Source organism: Octodon degus, unplaced genomic scaffold (assembly GCF_000260255.1).
Source record: "Octodon degus isolate 3935 unplaced genomic scaffold, OctDeg1.0 scaffold00012, whole genome shotgun sequence".
Taxonomy (NCBI): Eukaryota; Metazoa; Chordata; class Mammalia; order Rodentia; family Octodontidae; genus Octodon; species Octodon degus.
In genome coordinates, this window is record NW_004524588.1 from 11,004,997 (window position 1) to 11,030,341 (window position 25,345).

At 39.8% G+C, this 25,345-nt stretch overlaps 1 protein-coding gene across 4 annotated transcripts in view; it reads left to right on the plus strand.

The window, feature by feature from the left end:
* Alg9 (ALG9, alpha-1,2-mannosyltransferase) overlaps window positions 1-25,345 on the plus strand; it is a 101,258-nt gene that overhangs the window by 43,218 nt on the left and 32,695 nt on the right. For 3 of the 4 annotated variants that reach the window (XM_012513582.2, XM_023709549.1, XM_023709550.1), the window contains exons 11-14: window positions 2,269-2,398; window positions 3,121-3,268; window positions 5,004-5,133; window positions 24,233-24,363. In XM_012513582.2, the coding sequence (XP_012369036.2) occupies window positions 2,269-2,398; window positions 3,121-3,268; window positions 5,004-5,133; window positions 24,233-24,363 (539 nt within the window). The remainder of the gene's footprint in view (window positions 1-2,268; window positions 2,399-3,120; window positions 3,269-5,003; window positions 5,134-24,232; window positions 24,364-25,345) is intronic. The other variant, XM_023709551.1, reaches the window with a different exon arrangement.

Here is a 25,345-nt window from a genome sequence, read left to right on the forward strand (position 1 = left end):
ACCTCCTTTAAACATAACCTCTTTCTGGTTACTGTATATAAGACCTTAATTCTCTTTATACTTTTCTGAATAAAAGAGTTTCTAATTGAAGAATAATAAGCCAAGAAAAAAAAAAAGAATCCAGTTGCTAACAGCATACATTTTTAAGTCGCCCTCTGGGCCCTCGTGGTGGTGCCTCAGTAAAGCTGAGCCTCTGCTCTTCAGCTACTGCGTGAGAGCGAAGCCTTTAAAGTCTCTGTGAGGACATCAGGCAATTGTTGATGTGGGGCACTTTGTAATCCTGGTTTCGTACCTGCCCCACTCAATTCTCTGACAGAACTAATTTTATTTTTCTTTGAATGTCTCTGTATTTATGGTCTCAGTGGCCTTGGGACACTTTCTTGCCCCCTGCTCAGTTATTTGCAATTGACAGAAAACAAGATTAAGAATGTAAGTTTTGTTCTTATCAGATTTATTGAGATACAATTTATAAAGTTCAGTGGTTTTTAGCATATGCATAGATATGTACAAGTATAACCCAGTCAGGTGTTTTTTATTTTTTTCTTTTTTCCCCATTCTAGAAATTGAACTCAGGATTTTGCACTTCCTGGGCAGGTGCTGTGCCACTGAGCTACATCTTATCCTAGTCAGCTTTAGAACATTTTTTAAGCTCCTCAGAAGCCCTACGCCCTTTAGCTATTGTTCCCCCTACTGTCTTTCCTGTGTCTTCCTAGCTTTGGGTTGCACGTAGTCTATTTTCTCACTCTAGATTTGCTTACTCTGGGCATTTCTGTTATATAAATGTATCATAAAATATGTGGTCTTTTATCACTGGCTTTTATTTAACATAACATTTTGAAGGTTTATTTATGCTAGAGTAAAAGTTTTTAAAATAAAACTAATTATAAAAGTAATTTTTTAAAAAAAATAATTGAACTTCAGAAGATTATTCGTTTATTTTGGTACTGGAAATTGAACTCAGGACCTTGTGCTTATCAGATAAGCACTTATGCCTCTGAGCTACATCCCTGGCTAGAAGATAATTCAGAAAATGAAAAATTTCATTTTCTAACAAAAACATCTATGCGTGGCAAGCATGATGTCCTGAGTTCGATTCCTGATACCAAAGACGTCTAGCATTTTTTATATCATATAATAAGGGTTATTATGGCTGTAATAAAAACATAACTATATTCTTTTTAAAATATTGTGTCATAACATTTGTGTTGTATTGATTTCAGTCTCCATCACTAAGAAAGTAAGTTCATGTATGTATGTATATAGTATAGTAATCATCTGATTTGTAAAGTAGTTTGGCAGATAACTAATAGCCTGTCCCTACTGTTCTGTGAAGGAAGTTCTTTTTCTGTCTCTGAGACGAGCTGTGTGTCAGGCTGCTTCCTCAGCTGAGTGATCCGGCGATGCTGGCGTTATAGGCGTGTACCACCAGGCCCATTTAGGAATGTTTTTCTTGTTTGGTCAGGATACATTTTGTTGATGCTAAAAACTGCTGAAAACTTGTTAGCAAGGAAGGTAAATACTAATATCAAAACAGGCAATACTACTTTATATATCAAAATTACCAAAAAACATTTTTGCTTAAATATTTAAAAAATAGTTATTTGGCCTGTAAGCCCTAGAGAAATACTCAGATAGTTTGCCTGTGAAGCTAGTGAGAGTTTACTGCTTGCAAGCTGTTTGGCTGGGCTGATCTCTGGATAGTGTTAAACAAATTTGCTTTCATCTTAAGGAGTGGAGTAAATATCTCCCTAGCGGTTTGCAATTGGTTAGACCTTCAGTTATTCCTTTTTTTCTTCTTCTATGCTTTTTTTTGTTTTTGGCAAAACTGGGCATTGAACTCAGGCTCTTGCGCTTGACATGGAAGCGCTTATTCTACTGAGCCATCTCCCCAGCCCCTTCTACTTCTATGCTATGGGTATTTATTTATTTATTTTTCCTTTTTTTTTTTTGGTGGAACCGGGGATTGAACTCAGGCCCTTGTGCCTGCCAGGCAAGCACTCATTCTACTGAACCATCTCCCCAGCCCCTCCTTTTCCTTTTTGAAAACAGGGTTTTATATAGTTGAGGCTGGCCTTGACCTCACTTCTTAGCCCAAGCTGGCCTTAAACTCACAGCGATCCTCCTGCCTCAGCCTCCTGCGTGCTAGGATTACGGGTGTGTGCCAGCTTGCCCAGCCCGCTACTGGTATTTCTGTGATGTCTTGTGATTATATGTATTCTGCAAGGTGTCTTTTATTCTTTTATCAGTACAAGTGTGTTTTCCTTCTAGAAATGTTACCACTTTGTGTTTCAACGATACCGCCTGGAGCACTACACTGTAACATCAAATTGGCTGGCCTTAGGAACAGTCTTGCTATTCGGGCTCTTGTCGTTCTCCCGCTCCGTGGCGCTGTTCAGAGGTAAATGTGTGCAGAGCATCTCAGCCCACATCCGTGAAGCACCTTCGAGCTTACTTGGTGCAGGCTTGCTTAACAGGTTGGGCCCATGTCAGGAGGAGGCCTGCTCCAAACAGAGAGCATGTCGACTTAATTATGATGCAGTGTGACTTCAGTACCTCAGCATCAAAAAAAGAGGTCGCGGGTTCCTTTTACTGTGATTAGCTATACATTTTTTCCTGTCTAGTCTTACTGGTTTTCCTCCTTTTTAAATGGCTGCTGACGAATTAAGGAAACCTAAACTTACCATGAAAATTTGGGGTTAACTTCTCATTATTATATTTTTCTTATAGTCATTACTGAGATCCAGAGTTGAAGAAAGGGCAAGAAATCAAGTTATATTTGACAAAATAGAGTAGTGTTTCTGTGGCAGCCAACATCCTAAACAGAGAGACATTTTATACCTGTAGAACAGACTTCCTGGTAGGGTTGCTGTGACCCTTTACACGCTAGATTTTATCTAGATTATAGTGAGATGTTAATAGGCTTGCTTTTTTTGAAAAAGATTCCTGGTATGTAGCCCAGGCTGGCCTTGAGCTCCCTTATGTAGCCCAGGCTGGCCTTGAACTCACAGCAGTTCTCCTGCCTCCGCCTCCCAATAGTGGGATGTGAACATGTGTTATAATTAAATTCCAGAATCTCATTTTACTCATCTTTGATCTTCATTAACCGTTCTTTGTTTCCAGGGTATCATGGACCCCTTGACTTGTATCCAGAATTTTACCGAATTGCTACAGACACATCTATTCACACTGTCCCAGAAGGCAGACCTGTGAATGTCTGTGTGGGAAAAGAGTGGTATCGATTTCCCAGCAGCTTCCTGCTGCCCGATGAGTAAGTTGCCCTTCAATGCCCAGAGTTTTAAATTAAGAAGCAAAAAGCAGTTGTATGACAGGATCATCTTAACTTTTAAGTTTTTACGTAGTCATTGAGTTTTTCATGTTAGATTTCTATGGAATCTGCCATGTGCATAACAACAGGCTCAAAATGCTTTGGGGCCTAGGTATCTGCCAGTGGCTATTCCTGAAGATTTATATTTATAGTTCTTTAATTATCTGATATTAGTCCACTTCTAAAAGTGGTCTAGAAACTTTAGCTTAAGAGTTATTTAGAAAAAAAAAAAATTGGCGATGAGAATGAAGAGTCTTGCTAAATTTGTCAGTCTGTTCTTGAGATCCTCCTGTCTCAGCCTCCTGGAATTATAGGTGTATGCCACCATATCCAACTTAAAGAAAAACTTTTTCCTATCCAACAACAGTGAAAGTTCTCTGCCAATGTGTGGCAGTGGGGAAAGCTACTATTAAGACACCTATCTAGCTTCTCTTATGCTGTTGTTAGATTTAATAACATATGCCCTAGAGTTTTGTTTGTTTTTCTTTCTTTTTTTTTTAAGATTGATTGATTGATTGAGTACAGGGTCTCAATCAATCAATTGATTGAGTACAGCTCACACTAGTGGTGATCCTCCTGTCTCAGCCTCCTCAACACTAGGATTAGAGGTGTATGCCTCCATGCCCAGTTTTAGTGGCCAGCATGGTTCTGGGGGCCAGCACAGTATGTGGTACTTGGGATCAAACCCAGGTCCTTGGGCTCGCAAGGTAGGCACTTAGACTGCCAAGCTGTCTCCTCAGCCCCAGTACGTTTTGCTTAATTTGGTCCTCTTTAGATAAAAGGGAAGTCTGGTTCTTTTTATTTATTTATTTTCTTATTTTTTTGTTGGATGCTAGGTCTCACTGCACAGTTCAGACTTGTAGTGATCCTCCTGTCTCTGCCTCCTCTGTGCTGGGATTACAGCTATTCACCACTAGGCCTGGTTTTGGTGGCCAGCTCAGCGTACCCGAGATTCTGGGGCTGGCACAGTGTTGGTACTGGAGATCAAACCCAGTTCCTTGTGCTTGCCAGGCAGTCACTTAGACTGCTGAGCTATCTCCCCAGCCAGAAGTCTGGTTAAGATAAGTTCTGTTGCTCCATTTGAGGAAAAGTATCAACAGCTTAGCTTTACCTGATAGTAATATGCTGTGCTTAATAAAATCCTGCATCAATCATTAATAATTAAATTAAAACTTTTTTTTAAATGTTGACTTTGAACTTCGCCTTTTACATTTGAGTTTTATAGCTGAAAATACTTTTGAGGATTAATTAGGAGCAAAGTACTGCTCTCTTAGTGTGTTCTTAGGACCATGTATTACATTTCATCTTGCTCAATACACCTGATGAATTTGCTTTAATTTTGTACGTCTCTTTGATCACATGGTAAATTGGTAATGGGTTTGACACTTCCCGCTTGTTCGGTGATATGACTGTTTGGGTGCAGGTTTGACTGCTGAGGCTTAGTGAAATAGGTTGAGAGATCTCTAATCATCCATTTCTCAATGCTTTTGGACTAAACTTTGACCTTTGCCTCTGTGCTCCCTGATTGAGGTTTTAGCAAAAAAAAAAAAAAAAATTATTTCAAGTGAAATGTTTTTCTCATGATTTTTTTGGGGGGGTTGGTTGGTTGGTTTCAAGTACATTTAGCAATATGATCCCCTTGTGTTTTTCTTATTCTCTTTACTTGTGGTTCTGACAGTTGGCAGCTTCAGTTCATTCCATCAGAATTCAGAGGTCAGCTTCCAAAACCTTTTGCAGAGGGACCACTGGCCACCCGGAGCATTCCCAGTGACATGAATGACCAGAACCTGGAAGAGCCATCCAGATATGTAAGGGCTATGTTTTATTCTTGCTTTTTGAAAAGAATTTTAACCCCAAAATCTCTTAGCATATATATTACAGCTCTGATAAGATGATATTTTCTTTGGTCCTAGAGGTGGAGCCCAGCTTTCACCCTGAGCTCTAACTCTGCCCTTTTTTATTTTATTCTTTATAGTACTGGGGCTTGAACCCCGGCCCTTTCTTAATTTTTAAATTTTGAGACAAACTCTTGCTAAGTTGTCCAAACTGAAATTGAACTTGGAGTTCTGTTGTAACCTTCCAGAGTGCTGAGATTATAGGAGTGAGGCACCATGCCCAGTTTAAAAATGAAAAATAAAATTATTTTTTAAAAAAATTAGAATGAAGACTATAATAATTTTGTTGAGAAAGGATGAACAAGATACTCTTTTCAAATTACCTCTTATTTTCAAATTACCTTTATTTGCTGTGTAAAGCATATAATTCAATATAATTTGTAACTTGGATGAGTGAAAAATTTTCTTATGATAGAATCTGAACTGTCATTTTGAAACTTTTATTATTGCTTGTCCTATTAAAATATTGGGGCTGGTGAGATGGCTCAGTGGTCTAAAGCACCTGCTTGGAACAAGCTTAGCAAAGCAAAGGGACTGCGGTTCAATCCCCCAGCACCACATGCCAGCCAGCCCGCCCCCTGGTGGGCTGGGCTGGCCACACACACACACACACACACACACACACACACATAAATTAAAAAAATAAAAATAAAAAATAAAATATTGGTGGGGTGCTTTCAAGTTATCGAGTTACCCTCGACCTACCTATTACTATGTTCTGGTTTTAGCACATGAGTAGGCAGGAAGGCTGTTTCCACAGTGAGTGCTATGGAGTAATCTCTGTCAGCGCTGTGATCTTCTCCCTACTTGTCTGCACTTTGAGGTCCCATGTGAATTTCATTTCAGTTCCTTTGAAACTTGACACTTTTGACATTTGATACCTGTAAAATCTTTGATGGTGAGAAAGCTGAGACCAATAAAGAATAATTGTTTTCCTGATTCACAGAGACAGTGAAGGATCATTTTGTAAAATAGGTGAAGAGCACATTTTCTGGACAATCCATCTGTTAAATTTTTAAAAGTTTAAATGTCAGATATAGTCTGTTATGCCATGTGCTTGAAATGTAAAATAGTGAGGTTTCCAGTTTTCTTCTGAAGCAAACCTGTGGCCACATGTGGCCTTTTGTCTCCCAGATTTGGGCTGGGTAGACTTGCATGGAGGCGTCAGGGCTGGTGAATGGAAGTCGTACTTATTAGTCTTTAGCCATAGACTGGTGTACATTGAAAAACATATGCTTGGCTTGGCTTCCTGAGAAAGTAAGATAAACTTCTTTTAAATAAGTTAGTAAGACACTATTCTTTTAAAGGAAAGTCTTCATTCCTCTTGGAAAACAACCCTTGGCAGTGATAGATGTTAGTGGCCATTTAAATTTTATCTGTAGTCACTGTCCTGAGAGCAGTCTTTAGTGGACAGGGGATGACTGTGGGAACACTAGGAAGTCAGAAGGGCGCGTGGATAAGCCGTGAGAACAGGACAGCATGAGTTCAGAGTGGTGGTATCAGAAACTGTGCTTTAGGAAGAAGGAGCATTGGGAGGATAAAACAAGAGGCGTATTTTGGGCTCCATTAGGCCTCGTTCCAGCCCCAGCTGGTTGCTCACCTTGGTGATGTTGGACAAATTGGTTAACTTCTCTTTTTAACTAGTTTCAGTTTCTATCTGTGAAACAGAACAGTGACATCTACTTTGGAATTACCTTGGAATGTAATATTTCTGTATATCTCTGTCATATTTAGTATATTTGGAATCTGGCATATTTTCCTGTGAATGTTTTTAGTCTAATAAGGAAAGCTTTTTCTGCCCAAATCTTCCTCCTCCCATACTGTAGTTGTTTATTACTGCCTTTTCTACTCCATTGCTTTGGTGACCAAATGGGACTATTCATGAGCCAACTATCTACTCTCTGTCGAGCTGTCCTTTCTATAAGCGCCTTGCCATGTAATTTTGTTGTGTTATGTTAACTACATGGTTTTGATTTGTATGCCATATCTTTCTCCGTCAGATGTGTGACTGATTACACCAACTCTACATTCACCATAGTATCTAGGATAGTGCTTTTAATAGACTTTCTTTATCTGCAAAACTCCCAAAAGATTCCTAAAGCCATGGATAGTGCCAAACTACATACACTGTGCTATTTTTTTCTTGAACACATAAATCTATGATAATTTAGTTTTTAAATCAGGCACAGAGTAGATTAGTAATAGCTAATAATAAGCTAGAATAATTATAACATATATAATAAAAATCATGTGAATGTGACCTCTGCCAAAATATCCTATTGAACTATAGATCATAACAGCCTCACATGATTTCTTTTTTTTCTTAGGAAGTTGGAAAGCTTTACCTTTTCACTTAAACACTTTATAGCTTCTCTTTGCCGTCACTCTTGAGCCCATCATCACTCTTGTGCTTTGAGAGTCATCTTCAAATAATATAAGTGAGTTTTAACACAAGAACTGCTGTGCCCTGGTGGTAGATCAGGTAACTTAGGTGGCCACTGAGTGAGTAAGAGAAGCTGTAAGGGACAGGTAGCATAATCAGTGCGGGCACATTGGGCAGAGGGATGATTCAAGTTGAGAATGTGACGGTACATGATACCATCGTGCTGTTCAGAATGGTGTGCAATGGGAAGCCTGTGCACTGTTTATTTCTTGAATTTCCAATTAATGTTTTTAGGCTATGTTTGATCAGCTGTGCTTGGGCTTTTCAGTGAGTATCCATTGTTACCTGGGTCGTGATGCTGAGAGGAGGCTGCAAGGAAAGCTGCAGTGGCCCTTGCACGGCTTAGGCCTTGGTCCCGGCTTGTCTCGGTTAGTCATCGCTCCGTATTCTGTGTTGCCAGACAGGTTAGCTAAACGACTGTATATTTTTTGAAATCCCAGTAGGAGTCTGATAAAAACTGAGACAAGCAAGTTTATATATCTTCTGGGTATGTAGCATCTGTCTTTGTCTTTGTGCCACATCTCTTGTGCTTGAGTTTTCCTGCATTCTTTGCATTCTGATTTCAGTGGATTGTCTGACTCGGTTGGAAAAGTGACCTCCAAATTCAGTCTACTCAGCTTTGGCCCTTTGGAAAGCAGCAAGGGCATTTGATGACTTATTGTTATATGTCCATAGCTTACTATTATATTGGGTTCATCTTTTTCAATTAACTTTTTAAATAGATACTTGATTTCCTTTGAGAATAAAAGTGTTATATGTTCATTAAATAAAATCTATTAACAAGGAAAAAATAATCTGTCATCTCATTACCTAAGTGTTACCAGTCTTACCATTTCAGTGTTTTGGGGTTTTTGTCCTTTTTTATTTATTTTTTTTTTATTTGTGTGTGTGTGTGTGTGTGTGTGTGTGTGTGTGTCCAGCTCAGCCCACCAGGGGGCAGGGCTGGCTGGCATGTGGTGCTGGGGGATTGAACGGCGGTCCCTGTACTTTTTGCTAAGCTTGTTCTAAGTAGTTGCTTTAGACCACTGAGCCATCTCACCAGCCCCTTTTTGTCCTTTTTTTAAAGACAGGGTTTCACTATGCAGTTCAGGCTGGCCTTGAACTTACTTTGTAGCCCAAGCTGGCCTCAAACTCAGAGTGCTTCTCCTGCCTCAGCCTCCTGAGTGCTGGGATTACAGGTGTATGCCACCATACTTGGTTCAGTGTTTTTTGGGGTTTTTTTTTTTTTTGGTTCATCTTTTTTCTTTGCATTTGTATGTGCATATGTAAACACATAAAATTATCAGTTACTTTATTTTTTTTATTATTTATTTATTTTTATTTATTACATTTATTTATTGTGTGTGTGTGTGTGTGGCCAGCTCAGCCCACCAGGGGGCGGGGCTGGCTGGCATGTGGTGCTGGGGGATCGAACCGCGGTCCCTGTGCTTTGCCAAGCTTGTTTCAAGTAGGTGCTTTAGACCACTGAGCCATATCTTCAGCCCTATCAGTTACTTTAAATATTAAATGTGTTTAGTTTTTGAGTAATGGTGCTGGAGTTGTGGCTGCAGTGTCCAATGTACTGACGTATAGGAGAACATGCTGCAGTTTTACTTTTGGTGTCATCCCTGGTTGTAAGTCTAAGCTCATTTCACCATCTTCCTTTAACTCTTAAGTTTATCAAGAATTTGGTATGAGTGTGCATAATGGCCCTGTGGTTTCTATTGCACTGTTATAACTGTATTTGCAAAAATAATGCTTTCTGTTGCATATTCTTTCATGGTAGAAATTGAGTAGCTGTCAAGCATCTTATTATTGAACAGTGGGCATTTACTGTGGTTCATGCCAAGATTTTCTGCTAGAGTCAAGGTCTGCAATAATTTAATTTACTTTATTACTTTGTTTTTTGTGATATTGGAAGTTTAACCCAGATCTTCACACATGCTAGGCAAGCTCTCCTCCCCTGAGCTACATCTCCACCTCCCTCAAGGTCTGAATTTAGAAAGAATATTCAGAGGCACCTCTTTCGTGGTGTGTGTGTGTGTGTGTGGTTTTTTTTTTGTTGTTGTTGTCTTGTTTTTTTGTGTTTTTGTACCAGGGATTGAACTCAGGACCCTGCACTTGCCAGGCAGGTGTTTATTCTACTGAGCTATCTCCTCAGCCCTAGTTTTTGACAATTTTTTTTTTTAGTGACTGGTAATTTCCAAGATCCTTGACATTAATTTGTGTTTCTTTCCAATTCACAGTAACTATAACTGATACTCAGTTGGAATGTTTATATTCCAACTTTCTTAGAAAAAAGTGTCCTTGCTGCTTCTGTTTCAGAGCAGATGAGCATCTGTTAGAGACCACTCTGAGCTGTGAGATTTAAGAGTAAGGAAACGGTCACTGCAGAGTCCAGCCTTGACAATGTCCCATTCCAGCCGAGGAGAGATGCGGTGACCGTTCTGTTACTGTCCATCTCTCTTTAGCTCACTCGTCCTTGACAAAAAGTATACTTCTATCAGTAGGTAATGTAGCCTCAGATACTTTTCTTTCTTTGCGAATGTAGGTTTGGTTTTATTTACATTTGTGGTGACATCAAACTGTCATCCTTAGCAGGTGTTTATTGATAAGATGTAAACAATGTATGATCAGTGCTAAGTTAGTTTCAGCTTCTCCACCACCACTGACCAGTTCCTTGCTCTAGTGGAGCTCATTTGTTCTTCAAAGCAGCCTGTGAGTTGGTAGAAGCCGAGAAGTCATATTTCTTTCAAAATGAGTCTTAAGTGCTTGTGTTTTACAAAATTTTAAATTAAGGCATATTTTTAGCTTCGACAGCTGGTTGATATGTAGACTGTGACTAATGAAATGAAACACATTTTTGTTTCATGATCATGTGTTAATGTCACCCTACAATTTTGTTATTTTTGATGCAAGAAAGAATGATTAAATCTGAAGAAACAAAAAAAAAAAAATGAGCTCTTTGGTTACGCTTATGGCAGATTTCAATCTAGTCTTTTGATTTTTGAATTATGATGTGGTTATAGAGAGTGTTCTCAGATTTTGCAGTATGAGATATTCATAAAATTGAGAGAAGAAACTATTATTTCTGATTCTAAACAACTAGTGTCACTTTAGTTTTTAGACCTCAGGGGCAATAGACATTTGATATTATTGGGATTTAAACCAAGAAAACTCAAACTAAAAATAGTTATAGTAGAAGTATGTGTGACTGATATCTCCAGATTTTGTGAGGAAAAATCAATATCTGTAGAGAAAAATATGTGATATTCATTAAATGTATCACACTTTGGGGAAAACATTGTTTTTTTATGTTTTTAATATGGTTTTCTTTCATCATTTGAGGAAAAATATAACTAATTGGGGTTATAAATATCTAACATTTAGGGGCTGGAGAGATGGCTCAGTGGTCTAAAGCACCTACTTGGAACAAGCTTGGCAAAGCATCAGGGACCGCGGTTCAATCCTCCAGCACCACATGCCGGCCAGCCGCGCCCCCTGGTGGGCTGAGCTGGCCACACACACACACACACTAAATAAATGTTAAAAAAATTAAAAAAAAATATCTAACATTTAAAACTTATGGGTGATCTTCGGTATCTTACCAATAGCACTCAGTATGTTGTCAGGTGACCTCAAGTTTCTCTTTGCAAGTAAGGCAACTCTCAGCTCAAAGTTGGGAGTCATTGTATTTAAGACTTCCTTTGCTGCTCTGTCTATTAAGTAGATCTAGTTTACTTTGAAGAAAGATGTATTTTACCCATTACAAGCTCTGAGGAAAAATATGTTTAGAAACCTAAAACTAACAAGGATGTTACAATGGGTGAGTCAGGTAGATTATATTAAATTCTTCCAGGCAGGAGAAGTGTTAAAGAATTAAAGAAAAATTTAAGTAAAATTAATCTGCCTGTTGTTGGGATATGGACCAAAAACCATGTCTAGGAATAATTCTCTGAAGACTGCCTGTAGATAGGAGCTATCCCACCAGTCTTTTGAGTTACTGGTTAGGAAGATAATGACCTATGAATTTTAGTAATACAATAATGTTAATCTCCATTTTTCAATTATGTTTTCATTCTTCATCTTTTTTTTTTTTTTTAACTTTTTGAGACAGGGTCTCACTATGCAGATTAAGCTGCGCTTGAGCTCACTTTGTAGCCCAGCCTCATCTCAACTCACAGCAATCCTCCTGCCTCAGCCTCGCAAGTACTGAGATTACAGGTGTGACCACTACACTTGGCCTTTATTCTTAAACATTTTTAAATCTTTTCTTTTTTTTAATGTATTTAGTACAGGATCTCACTACACAGATCAGACTTGTAGTGATTTTCCCATTTTCAGCCTCCCAAGCACTGGGATTACAGGTGCACACCACCACGCCCAGTCTCAGCTGCCATCTCAGAGCTTGCCCCCCCCTCCCCCCCGCAGGTCCCTGTTGTTTGCCTAAGCAGGCACTTTAATCCGCTGAGCTATGTGGCCAGCCTTTTAATCATTTTTAAATGGTTTTCATTCTGTTGTTTCATCAGTTTATTCATTCTATTGATACTACGGTATGGAAGACTGATTCATCCATCCATCCGTTCAAAGGTTGGAGGGTGCACTCTGTTGCTCAAGAGATCCCTGCTGCTTCCTCCCAAGGAGCTGGGACTACGGGAACACACATTATTTAATTGTGCACACACATTATTTTGATGAACCTATAGTGATTTTAAGAAAAAGACACAGGTCTTGGCCTCAGCATCTACTAGGACAAGCAAGCCTAAAATAATAAAGTATAATGAGTGCCCTGATATGCTGCTGGAGCACAGAGGAGGACTCTTCCTGCTTCTCTAGTTGACAACACCTTCTTTAAGAGATGGCATAGGAGCTGGACCTTAACGGATAATTGAGGGTTCGCTGGCGTAGGAAGGAGAAATTGACATTTTAGTTCAAAGGAGTAGCATGTGCAAAGGCTTGAAGGGTGAGAAACTATGTACTGGTTAGGGAAAGTGGAGTGATCTGAGCTTTCTGTTTTTAGTTAATTAGGTACGAGCATTTTTTGCTTCTTCCCTGTTTCATTTGTTCATACATACTTGCCTATGTAACTGTGATCTTCACTAAATTATATGTTATTTAAGAATAAGGGTTCACATCTTCATCCTTAATCTTTGAAATCCCTGTAGTATCTAACTTAAGGCTATACAGAGCAGCAGTTTTTAAAAAAATTAGAATAGTGACATAGCCCTTTGCTCAATCTCCTTTAACTCTCTTGAACTGAAGAGAGGCCTCCTCAAATCCTGTTAGTAACAGAGATTGGCTACTTAGCACTGAAGTGATAGCATTTTTTTCAAGGTCTATTCAAGTTTCAGGGAGACTGTTAGGTTACAGTTCCTTTACAGCGGGGATCATGCCTAGTTGTCTTCTGTCTTTTGTTACTAATGTCGATTGGCAGAGGTTAGTGATTGGCACGTTTGCTCCTTAGCTGGTTTCTTAGAAAAATTGATACATTATAGGAAGATGGAACACTTTTAGCTTTATTTTGTATATTTCACACAGATGATTCTGAATTCCCCAGCTAGTGTAATTTATGGAAAACGAAGTCAAAGTCTTCCCAACATTTCAAACCAGGCACAAGACACAATTTCATAACTTTATGCAAACACTGACCTGGGTAGAACTTCATCTATTGAATTTTCATTCTTTTGAAAATACATGTGGGGCTGGTGAGATAGCTTAGCGTCTAAAGGGCCTGCTTAGGCAAGCTTAGGCAGGCGCAGGGGACTGCGGTCTGATACCCAGCATGACGTGCACGATGTGCTGCACCAGCCTGGCCCTCAGGGTGGGCTGAGCAGGCAAAAAAAGAAAGCAAATGTGAAAAGATTGGTTTTATAAAGATAGTCTCTCATCTTAAGTCAAACATGGGAAGTGCAAATCAAAACTACCCTGAGATTCTATCTCACCTCAGGCAGAATGGCTGTTATCAGCGATACTGAAAACTAGTGAGTGCTGGTGAGGATGCAAGTAGAAAGGAACCCTCCTGCCGGGCTGTGGGAGTCTTCCTGTATAGCTCAGCTGGCCTTGAACTCACAGCAGTCCTCCTGCCTCAGCCTCCCACCATTACTTTTTCACTTATGCTGCACCATCATGACTTTATCCTGTTGGCATAATGCCATGTAAAATTTATGTATCTAATATTGCTCATATTAGATAGTAAGCTTCTAAAGGGAAGATGTCTGGGTGTTTGTCTTCCTACCCACTCTTAAATTATAATGAGAATATAAAAACCTTAAAGGAAAAAACAGAAAATTTTGATAGAAATTGGTATGTGCATTCTTCTATACGTAGCTCCACTTAATTGTAAAGTATAACTTCTCTAAAAGTTGTGTGATTTTATTTTTTGTTGCCTAATTCAGTATTTAATGAACCTTTGCTAATGACAATGATAGTGACTTTAGTTAAAAAGACTAATGAGAGCTGGGGAGATAGCTCAGTGGTCTAAGCACCTGCCTGGCAAGCACAAGGACCGAAGTTCAATCCCTGGTAATGCATGCTGTGCTAGCCCTGGAACTCCAGGTGTGCTGAGCCAGCCCTAAAACCAAACATGGGGGGTCGGGGAGATGGCTCAGTGGAATAAGTGCTTCCCTGGCAAGTGCAAGGGCCTGAGTTCAATCCCCGGTTCTGAAAAAATAAATAAATAAATAAATAAATCCAAACATGGTGGTGCACACCTGTAATCCCAGCACTGGGGAGGCTGAGATAGGATCATTATGAGTGAACTGTGTAGTGAGACCCTGTATCAAATAAATAAAATTAAAAAAAAAAAAAACTAATGGATTTTATTCTGTATCGGATATATTTTAAGGTATTTTCTTTAAACTGATACTTTAAAATTTATGAAAGAAACCCTGAATTTATTATCGGTAAACAAAAATTCCACAGTTTTTGATGAATTTTCAGTTTCCAAGTATGAATTTTTTTTTTGGTGGGGGGGCTTTCTGTTGGCTGGGGACTTTTTGCTGTTGCTGTTTGTTTTGGTGGTGGTGTTTTGTTTTCTACCTTTTATTTTATTGGCACATTTTATTTTATTTATTTTTTGAGACTCTCACTATGTGGTTCAGGCTGGCCTTGAGTCCACTATTGCACCCACACTAGCCTCAAACATACTGGGATCCTCCTGACTCAGCCTCTGAAGTACTGGGATTATAGGCATGTGCCACCATGCCTAGCTTAGTAGGTGCATGTAGGGACACATGATGATGACACTCACCACAAGGAGCCTGTCCCTGTGCACAATACATCTTGCTGTGGCTTTTTTCCTCACCAACCCCATCTCCAGCCCCCTGGTTAGTTGGGTTTGAGACAGGATCTTACTGTGTGGCCAAAGCTAGCCTAATGCTCATAATCCATGCTAGGATTATAGACATGCGCAACTGCGTTCAGCCCTACACTCCAGTTTTTCTAAAGTGGGAGTCTTGTTTAATTTGAAATATGTTGTTGAAAATGGAGAATCCAGACTGGACTTCTCTTAAGCTACAGTTCCATCTCCATGTATTTCTTTTTCCTTCTCTATCTCCATCTCTGTCTCTCTGTCTGTCTCTGTCTGTCTGTCTCTCTCTTTCTCCATCTTCTTCCTTCCCATTCCTTCCCTTCTCTTCCTTACCTTTCTTCCCTTCCAACCTGTCATTCCCATTTTTCTCCCTTTACTTTTAAAAACATTTTTATTAGTATGTTTGTGAGTCATAATAATTACATTCATCTTGAAGCATATTGCATCTTTTTGCAGCAGGACTTGAACTCAGGACCTTGCGAGATAGGCACTGTGTTGCTGAGCTACATCCTCAGCCTGCATCTTAATCATTTTTACCCCTTCTTATCCTCTTGGCTGTCTCTTCTCGCTGCCATCCCAGATTTCCTTCCGGTCTCTGAAGTCTGCCTCTCATCTTCCTATTATCTTTTATTTTGCTCTTTATTTATATTTCCTATTTCTTGTGTAGCAGAACCTGTGCAGCTAGTCCCTCCTCCTCCTCCCCCCCTTTGGTGTGCCTGGCAGCGTTGCCTGATTGATCCCAAACTCCAGGCTGCACATAGTTTCATTTCATTTTACGTTTCTAATCATTTGGTATTGGCTGACTAGATCCATGTTTGAAAAACATGATGAGGGGCCCGGGGAGATAGCTCAGTACAGTAAGTGCTTGCCTGGCAGTCACAGGGTCCTGAGTTCAGTCGTTGGTACCGCAAAAGAAAAAAGCATGATGAGATTTTGTCTATTATTATTTATTTAATTTTTTTGATATAGGGTCTTACTCCGCAGTTTGGACTTAATAGTGATCCTCTTGTCTCAGCCTCCCTAGTACTGGGATTACAGATGTGTACGACCATGCCCGGTTCTGGGGTGAGCATGGCATATGGTACTAGGGATCTGACTTGGGACCTTGAGCTTGCCAGGCAAATGATTATGCCACTGAGGCCAGCCAGATAGCTCAGCAGATTAAAGCACCTGCAAGCAGGAACAGGGACTTTGATCACCGGGCCTGCCTTGCTGGCCCTGCCCCGGGGTGTGCTAAGATGGCAATTGAAACTGGACGTGGTAGTGCATGCCTGTAATCCCAGTTCTTGGGAGGCTGTAAACAGGTGGATCATTAGGAGTCCGATCTAGTAGTGAGACCCTGAACACCCTACAGACCCTTCCCTAAAAAAAAAAAAAAAGCTACAATTGATAAATGATATTTGATACATCATCACAGAAGGGAAGTATATGAGGGTTTTTTGTTGTTATTATAATGAAATAGTTGAGGCATGTTAACTTCTTACAAAGAAAATTTTGCTTAGCACATACTTTCAGAGCGCAAAAGTTTGAATGTCATGGCACAGGCTCTGGCAAGGGGACTGTTGTGTCACTTTGTATCATTTGGTAGAGATGGCAGAGGCAGAAGTTTGTGTGGGAGTAAGAGATCGTATTGCCAAACTGGGGGGGGGGGAGTGTCCCAGGCCTTCCAGTGGCACCTCCAACTGGCCTGCGGATCTCCCACTAGGCCCCATGCCTTGAAGGTTCTACTTCCTAATAGTACATGCTGAGAACTGAACTTGCAATACAGGAAGCTTTGAGGGGGCAAACAACATCCAAATGATAGCAGAAGGGAAAGAGCTGTCAGTGTTTCCTGTATTTGTTACCTCCCAACTTCAGGATAGTTGTTCAGCCTTCTTGTATAGCCACTGATCCTTTTTTCTTTCCACATTTATTTTTTGACTGGTTGAGATATGCCAGGTATGGAACTAGTCACCAGGATGGCAGTGATGAAGAAGGGTGATTCTGGGATCAGTCAGTATGATGTGTGACACACTCCCAAGTCATATCTTTTATGTTGATAAAGCACTTGGAGTTAAGTCTTATAAAAATGCAGAATTCCTCTGGCATGCAAGCCCACAACATTTGCTACCTCTTTCCATATTTAACAATGATAATATCTGTTTTAAGTAGCTCCTTGACATCAACAAAATAAAGGAACTGAGTAATCTTTTATTTGAGTTTTGCCATTCATGATAAATGAGTATCTTCAGCTATGTTCAGTGCTAGAAGGAAGACATAGGCTTTTCTTGGCAGTGTAAAAGACATATTGTGTATTTGTTAAATCCAATACAGGGCTGCCTTTCAATATGGAAATATTACTAATAACAAGCACTAGTAGATTATAGAAGAGTAGAGTCCGTGATGTGTAGTGTATTTACATTTGTGACAGAATTAGTTTTTCTACAGTGACCATTTTCTAAAGTTGAGAGAAAGCTTGGTGAGTTGTAGTCCAGGCTATTTAGCAGTCTTTCCAGCTAGGTTATATGACTTTCCTAAATCAGAGATAGAAACAGAGTATTTAGGGTACCATTTCCTGATGCAAATGGAAATATTGCATAGATTTAAAGAACAGCACTTAGAGGTAGGGGTTACAGAGCATTACTGTATTTTACTTTTTTCATGGTTATTTTGAAGAGTCATGTGCTTCAAATACTAGATGTTTTGTTTTTAGTTTTGGTACCAAAATTGAATGCAGGGCCTTGTGCTTGCCAGGCAGGCGCTAGTGCCACTTAGCTATATCCCCAGCCCACTACTTTGCTTTATGGTTGCTTGCTGATAACAGTCTGTGTGCATGTGTTGTAAAACAGATGCGAGAGGATTTTTCTTTTGTATTTTTATTAAAAAAATTGTGGCTAAAAATGGAGTTGAAAGATATCTTCTCAGAGAAGTGTTTTTTGTTTTGTTTTGTTTTGTTTTGTTTTTCCCTTGAAACAGGTTCTCTCTATGTAGTTCAGGCTGATGTTAAACTCAATGTGTAGCCCGTGGCCGGGGATATAGCTCAATAGCACAAACACCTGTCTGGCAGGTGAAAAGTTGTGTGTTCAATTTCTGGTATTCAAAACAAAACAAAACCCAGGTGTGCACCTCCATACCTGGTTTGAGTTCTTTATAGGCAGAAGCAAATTTGAGGACTTGAGTTTGATTGTCTCTAATATCTTACCCATTGAGAAAAGTATGGGCTATCCTTTTGAATTTGACTTAAAGTTATGTCTCAAGTGTGTCCCTCAAGGTTCATGTTTTGGAAACAACCTTGCTGTGTAGTGATCTTGGGAGTCGGGCCACCGAGGAGTAGATGAATACCATTGTTGAGGAAGTGGGCCCCTTATAATGGGATGAGTTTGGGCCTCTCTTAATTTTTATAGTCTGTAAAATACACAAATGAGCCAAGTGTTATTAGGGTAGATTTTCTAATCTTTCACAGGCTTAATAGTTTACTGGTGCTTGAACTCATTCAGCTATCTAGCGATGAGAAGAGGAGTTTGGAGTGTTAACTCTTGTCGTGTCCCCCCCATAGTATTCTAACAGCAACAAATTTACTTGCTATAATTGTTGAACCTGGAGCCTGGGAGATGGCTCAGTAGAATAAGTGCTTCCCTGGCAAGCGCAAGGGCCTGAGTTCAATCCCTGGTTCCGCAAAAAAAAAAAAAATTGTTGAATCTGTTGCAGTTACCTTTCCTGAGTCTGCAGCCTTCTCAGAAATCTATTCTCCACCTCATCTCTGAAACTTGGCCTCTTTCGCTTCTTCTCCTGCCTCCTCTCCAGTGGTCCTTTCTGTTCTTGAATCCCCCGCCCTTCAGGCTGGTTTGACAGACATGTGTCAAGCTTCATCTGTGGTCTTCTGCTCCTTCCTGTTCCCTTTTCGCTCTTCCCCTACTGTTCACTCTTTCTTCCCTTTTCTCACATCTCTTCACTTTTTTCTATGCATTGTGTACATGCGAATAATGTTTAGCACCTGTTGGGGGCACTTGGTATGTGCAGGGTTTTGGAATATAGGACTGACCAAGATAGATGAGGTCCCAGACTTTATAGCATTTATATTGAGGTTCTCAATTGATTCACAGATTGTAATTATGAAATGTTTTACAAAGTCCTGGTTGCTGTGAGCACATGTAATTTGGGGACTTGTTCTAGTTTAAGTGGTCAGTGATGTCTTCTTTAAGGAAATAATTTTTAGCTAAAATCTGAAGTAGGAGTATGAAAGAGCAGCAGAAGTGTTCTGTAAAGCAGCTCTGTGGTCACATTGGCCTTCTTGCCATCGTGTGAGCACAGTGTGCTTCTTCTGGTTTCAGCAGACACAAGATGCAAGCTGCCCTCTGTGCTCAGTCCCACCGAAACTGACTCTTCACTGCAGCCCACTTTCTTCCAGATTCCTGGATTAGAAATCTTGGTTTCATTGATTTTCTTTTAAATAGGCTTTCCTTCTTTTTCCATTTTTACTACTATAGATATTCAAGAAGACATTTCATCATTTCACATCTGGACACTACATTAGCAAATAGAATCCTGGCTTTGGTATTTCTTGTGGTACCCTCTTCTCTGTTCCCAGGACAGACTCCTCTTTCTAAGACCAAGTTTTTATCATTTTGCTATTTGGCTGAAAAGCTTAGATTGCTAATAGTTAAGATCTAGTTTCTCCTCATTAGGGTCCCCCATTCTCAAGTCCTCAGAGACTAGTTTTTTTTCTTAGCGTACACTCTTTGGGACCAGGAGATATTCATTCACCTCCCTACCATGAAACTCTGCTCATTTTTTTTTTTTTTGCCTTTTGTTTTCTGTTCTCCTCCTCTTCCTCTTCCTCCTCCCTCTTTTCTTCCTCCTCCTCCTCCTCCTCCTCATCTTCGTCTGTCTTCTTTCTTCTTCATTTGGTACAGAGTCTTGCTACATAGCTTGGACTCGTAATGATCCTCTGGTTCAGCCTCCCCAGCCCTGGGAATGTAGTCATGCGCCACCACACCTGGTGGTGGCCAGCTCAGTGGGCCTGAGGCAGGGCCGTATGGCATGTGGTACCAGGGATTGAACCCGGCTTCTTGTGCTTGCTAGGAAGGCATTTAGATTGCTATCTCTCTGGCCTGTTTTCTGTTCTTTAACATGTACGCATGTGTTTGTGTTTGTGTGTGTGTGTGTGGCCAAGGATTGTACCCAGAACCTTTGCAATGAGCTTCATTCCCAGTCCTTTTTTAATTTGGAAATCGGGTCTGGCTAAGTTATTATTAAACTGCTTAGATTGTGATCCTCCTGCCTCATCCTCTCAGAATGCTGGGATTACAGGCATGTGCCATCCAAATTGGCTTTTTTCATTAACATTGACCTTTTCAGGAAATCTTTTCAAGAATTCTAATTCTCTGTGATCTCCTTTCCTGAACTAATTGCTGTTACAATGTTTACTATCTGTATGTCATATATGCCATTGTTATTTTTTGACCTGAATTATAAATATAACAACAGAAGCATGTCTTACAGAATTTTTTTGGGGGGAATTGGGTTTTGGTGGTGCTAGGGATCGAACCGAGGGTCTAGTACATGCTAGGCAAGTGCTCTGCCACTGAACTGCATCCCTATCACTTGAGCAACAATTTTATATCATCTGGTTCAGGATTCCCAAAATATGTATAATATATGCTTTGATGATGCCCAGAAGATTGATTTTGCTGTCATTTAGAGGATGCTACTAATTCATTGCTAATTCAGGACTATGAGTAGTTAATATTGTAACTGTTTCATCCTGCATGTTGGTTAGCCTGAATCAACTGTAGACCCCATCTAGTTGAGGAATGAGTAATTCATTTTAATGGGCTTCAGTGCTCTGGAATCCTTTTCTGTCAGTTAAATTCTCTCATTTTATAGATCTTATCAAAGATTCTTTCTAACATTCCAGCTATTTGTGTAATGCTGTAGAGTTTAGAAGTTGTATTTGAATAATTCATCTTTTTAAATCCTCATTAAAACTTTTTGAGATAAGCAGTATTATATTTATTTTACATAAGAAAGTATTGCAGTATAAAAACGTTAAATCAGTCTGGGTCACCATCTAGTTTATGGTAGTGACTAGACTAGCATAGGCCTGCTGACTTTAAATTCCTTTTTTAATAACCTTAGTTTTCCTCTAATGAGGAACCTGCCATTGATCATCCCTATCTTTTAGAGGCTTTCATCCTTGTGTGTTTTCTTAGCAGTTGCTTCCCAGAAAGGATAAAAAAGAGGTCAAATTTTTAATGGATTAGTATTGCAATTAATATGATTTGCCTTGGTATGTAAGACTTTTACATAGAATTTAAGCAGAATTTACTTATAGATAGTGTGATGCCTAAAACCTAAGCTGACTGGCATAGTTGGGTTATTAATTAGTTAGCATTCACTTCTCTGTTAAACTGTGTACCCCTCACCAGATCTTGATAACTAGACCTGTAGTTTTTCCTGGTTAGAAAAAGTCAGGCTGAAGTCAAATGTGCAAATGTCATACCGAAGGCTTCTCCTTGAAGGAGCTTAAGCATGGGGCCATAAAAATCTCTGCTTCATGCTGGGTCTACTGATTACAGGGGCATGGCCCTTATAAAGCCTTTAAAAACCACTTCTTTCATGTTCTTACAGTTCCTGGGAGCTGCAGAGTGGGTGTCCAGGCGAAAAAAGGCTACTTCCTGAAGTGTTTATCCAAAGGATCATTTTTAGAGAGTTATGTGGAATGGAATTGGGTCTGACGTCAATTCTCAGTGTGCTTTCTCTCCCATGGAGGAATAGCCCATATGTAGAGACAGATGTGATACTGAAGTATTTTTTACATATAAATAATGCTGGGAAAGAATGAGAACATTGCTGGGAGGTATCGGTTGGGAAAAAACAGAGTTTATTATAAGCTGAGATGACCAAGTAGCTCTTGTATGCATGAGAAACATTTAAAGCATTTCATTATGTATAATTTATAAACCTAAATATATACAAAATAAGTATACCATAAACGTATAATAAGAGAAAATGCCCATGTAGCTATCACTAGGTGAAATAACAGAACATCCCCATCACCCAAAAGCTTCCCAGTAATTCCTTTTGATCGCCTCCATACCCCCAGTCAGGCAGTAATTTATGGTTAGCAAAGCTAATTACAAAGCTAATTTCTTTGCTTTTATCTTTTGACTTGCCACATATACATGTATCCCTACATGGTCACCAATATTTTGCTTGAATTATACTGCATTTACTCTCTTGTGTCTTGATCTTCCACTGAATATTTTTTATTTATTTATTTATATTTGTTTATTTAGGTACTAGGAATCGAACTAGTGACCTTGCATTTGCAAGGCGGGCACTGTGCTGCTGAGATATATCCTCAGTCCAAAATTTTATTTTAGGGCCAGCCAGATAGCTCAGCAGATTAAAGCACCTGCTTAGCCAAATACAAGGACCAGGGTTTGATCCCCAGTATGCTGTGCTGGCTTGCCCCTGGGGCACGCTGAGATGGTGATTGAGACTGGGTGTGATGGCCTGCGCCTGTAATCCCAGCACTTGGGAGGCTGAAAGCAGGAGGATCACTGTGAGTCTGATCTGTATAGTGAGACCCTGTAGACCCTGTAATAAATACATTTTTTAAAAAATCAAAGTTTTATTTTAATAATGACATATGTCATTGCATATAACTAATTTATCTTTCATTATTATGCAGTATTTCAGTGTATGACAGTTTATGTATTATATATAATTTTACCATTGATGAAAGTTTGGCTGCTTCCCAGTCAGGGCCACTTATAAGAAATACCACTTTGTTGAACCCTGCTGAACTTGTCTTTGGATGCACAGATTTCTGTTGGACATACTTTAGGTTGAATCACATAGTTACATTTTTGTAGGTTAAATATCAACTATTATTTCATATGATGCAATCTAATATGTAGATTTAGGGCTGTGGGGGGTTTTTTTGGTTTTTTTTTTTGTTTTTTTCTTTTTGGAACAGGGTCTCACTATGTAGTTCAGGCAGGCTTTGAGCTCATTTTGTATCCCAGACTGGTCCCAAACTCACACTGATCCTCCTGCCTCCTGAGTACTGGGATTACAGGCGTGTGCCACCATGCCCAGATTTAGATTTGGGCATTAACTCATTGCCTATAATTGCTGAAAGACATCTTTAAAAAAATTTAGTAGAAAGGCCAGGGAGTGTAGTTCAGTGGTGTAGCACCTGCCTACCAACCTCAAAGTCTTGAGTTCGATTCCCAGTACCAAAAGCACTCAAAATTTTAGTGGAGTCTAACAGTTGGTACAGGTTTTATACCATTTTTTTTTTAAGCTGTTTCTATTAGTAGCATTTTTTCCTCTTTGGGCTTTATCTCATAGAGACTTGTGTAATCTTTTTTCCCCCCTTGTGTAGCCACTAAATATTCTAAGACTTAGAAGAGGCAGAGTATGAGGGATTTTGTTTTGTTTTGAGATGGGGTTTCACTATATTGTTCATGGTGACCTTGAATGCACTTTGTACTCCTTGCTGGCCAGGGATTCCCCCTGCCTCAGCCCCCCAAGTGCTAAGATTTATAGGTATGGGCCACCAAACCCAGTTGAGAGTTTAATTTGAGACAAATTGTTTAAGTATGGAAGGCTCCTACAGATGGTGTAGCATGTTCCATTGAATTAATCAATTTGGGGGAAGCACAGCACCAATGTAGATTTAAATGACACATATTGATAGTCTCCATGAGCTCTAGTGCATCCATGTTGGGTGCAGTTGCTCTAGTTCTGCTAATATTAGGTATTTTTGTCTTTACTCCTGCAGTTCTGATATTTTAGTTGTACTGAATGTTTGGTACAAGATAATTCCTTTGCCAATTCTGTTGACTTTTGAAGGTGCTGATATCCTGGTTATTGCTGTACCACCTGTGGGATGCATGGCCATCAGGAGAGTCAGGCCTTCCTCACATGTTAGCATCTGTGTTTAGACAGCTTTCAGCTTCTGAAATGAGAGGCGACAGTCTGGGAAAGGGCAAGAGTGAGCAGCGAATAGGGTTTCCACAGGGAGGCTTCCCAAGCACCTGTGGGGCAGGGGACTTCAGAACCCAAAGTGAGACCATGCAAAGCTTATGTACAGGTGTGGGAGAGTGAGTACATGCTGCCCCTACAAGCCTGCACAGTGCCCCAACACTCTTCTGGTGGAGAACACAGATAACATTGAGGACTTGGGTCTTTGTTACTCTGAAACCATGTGGAATTCTTAGGATTACAATTCGTGTTCAATTACAACCTTTGCAGTTAACTGATGAAGAGGTGGATTTTCTGTATTTCAGATAGACATCAGTAAATGTCACTATTTAGTAGATTTGGACACCATGCATGAAACACCCCGGGAACCGAAGTACTCATCCAATCGAGAAGAATGGATCAGCTTAGTCCACAGACCATTCCTTGATGCATCTAGGTATGTGGTTTTAATCCTAAGAGATATACTAAGACTAGTAAGGGTGAAAGCTGAGTTCTAGGATCGAGTAATTTCCAGTCTTGGGCTGTCTCTAATAGGTATGAGTTTCTTTTTATCTTTTGTTTTGTCTGGTTACCTGGGAAATCTAAGGGTGCTGTCATTTCAAAACACCTGAATGCAAAATTATTCTGATATCAGCAAAATGAGAGGCTTCTAAGTAATACAGAGAGGTCTACTGTGGAAAACTCAAATCAGTGTTTGAAAATGATTAATTTTGGCAACCAATGTCTTTGGTATAGGGTCTCACTACACAGCTCGGACTTGTAGTGATCCTCTTGTTTCAGTCTCTCAGCACTGGGATTACAGGCATGCACCACCATGCCTGGTCTCCGTTGCCAATTCAGTGCACCAGGGGGTGGGGTCGGCGTGGCATGTGGTGCCAGGGATCAAACCCCAGTCCTTGCACCCCGGTCCCTGTGCTTGCCCAAGCAGGTGCTCAGTCTTCTGAGCTATCTCACCAGCCCTTCCCACACTTTTAAGAACATTTCAAATGCTATTTTTTAAAAAGATTATTTATTTATTTGGTACAGTGTTTCACGACGCAGCTCAGACTCGTAGTGATCCTCCTGTCTCAGCCACCCCAGAGCTGTGACTACGGGTGTGTGCTACCACACCCGGTTTCTCTGGCCAGCTGTGCGCAGAGCCGGCACTGCAGTACTGGGGATTGGACCCAGGTCCTTGTGCTTACCAGGCAGGCACTTAGACCACCAAGCTATCATCCCAACCCCATTCTAATGTGATAAACACTTTTTTAAAAAATTTATTTATTTATTTATTTTTATAGGTACAAACCTCTGTTTTTTTTTAAGTGAACAGAAAATGGAAATATACTTTTTAAAGTTTCTAATACTAGAAGATATCATACAATGTCTTTTTAAATAAATTGTAAGTCAAAGATACAGTATAAATCTTAGAACAAAAA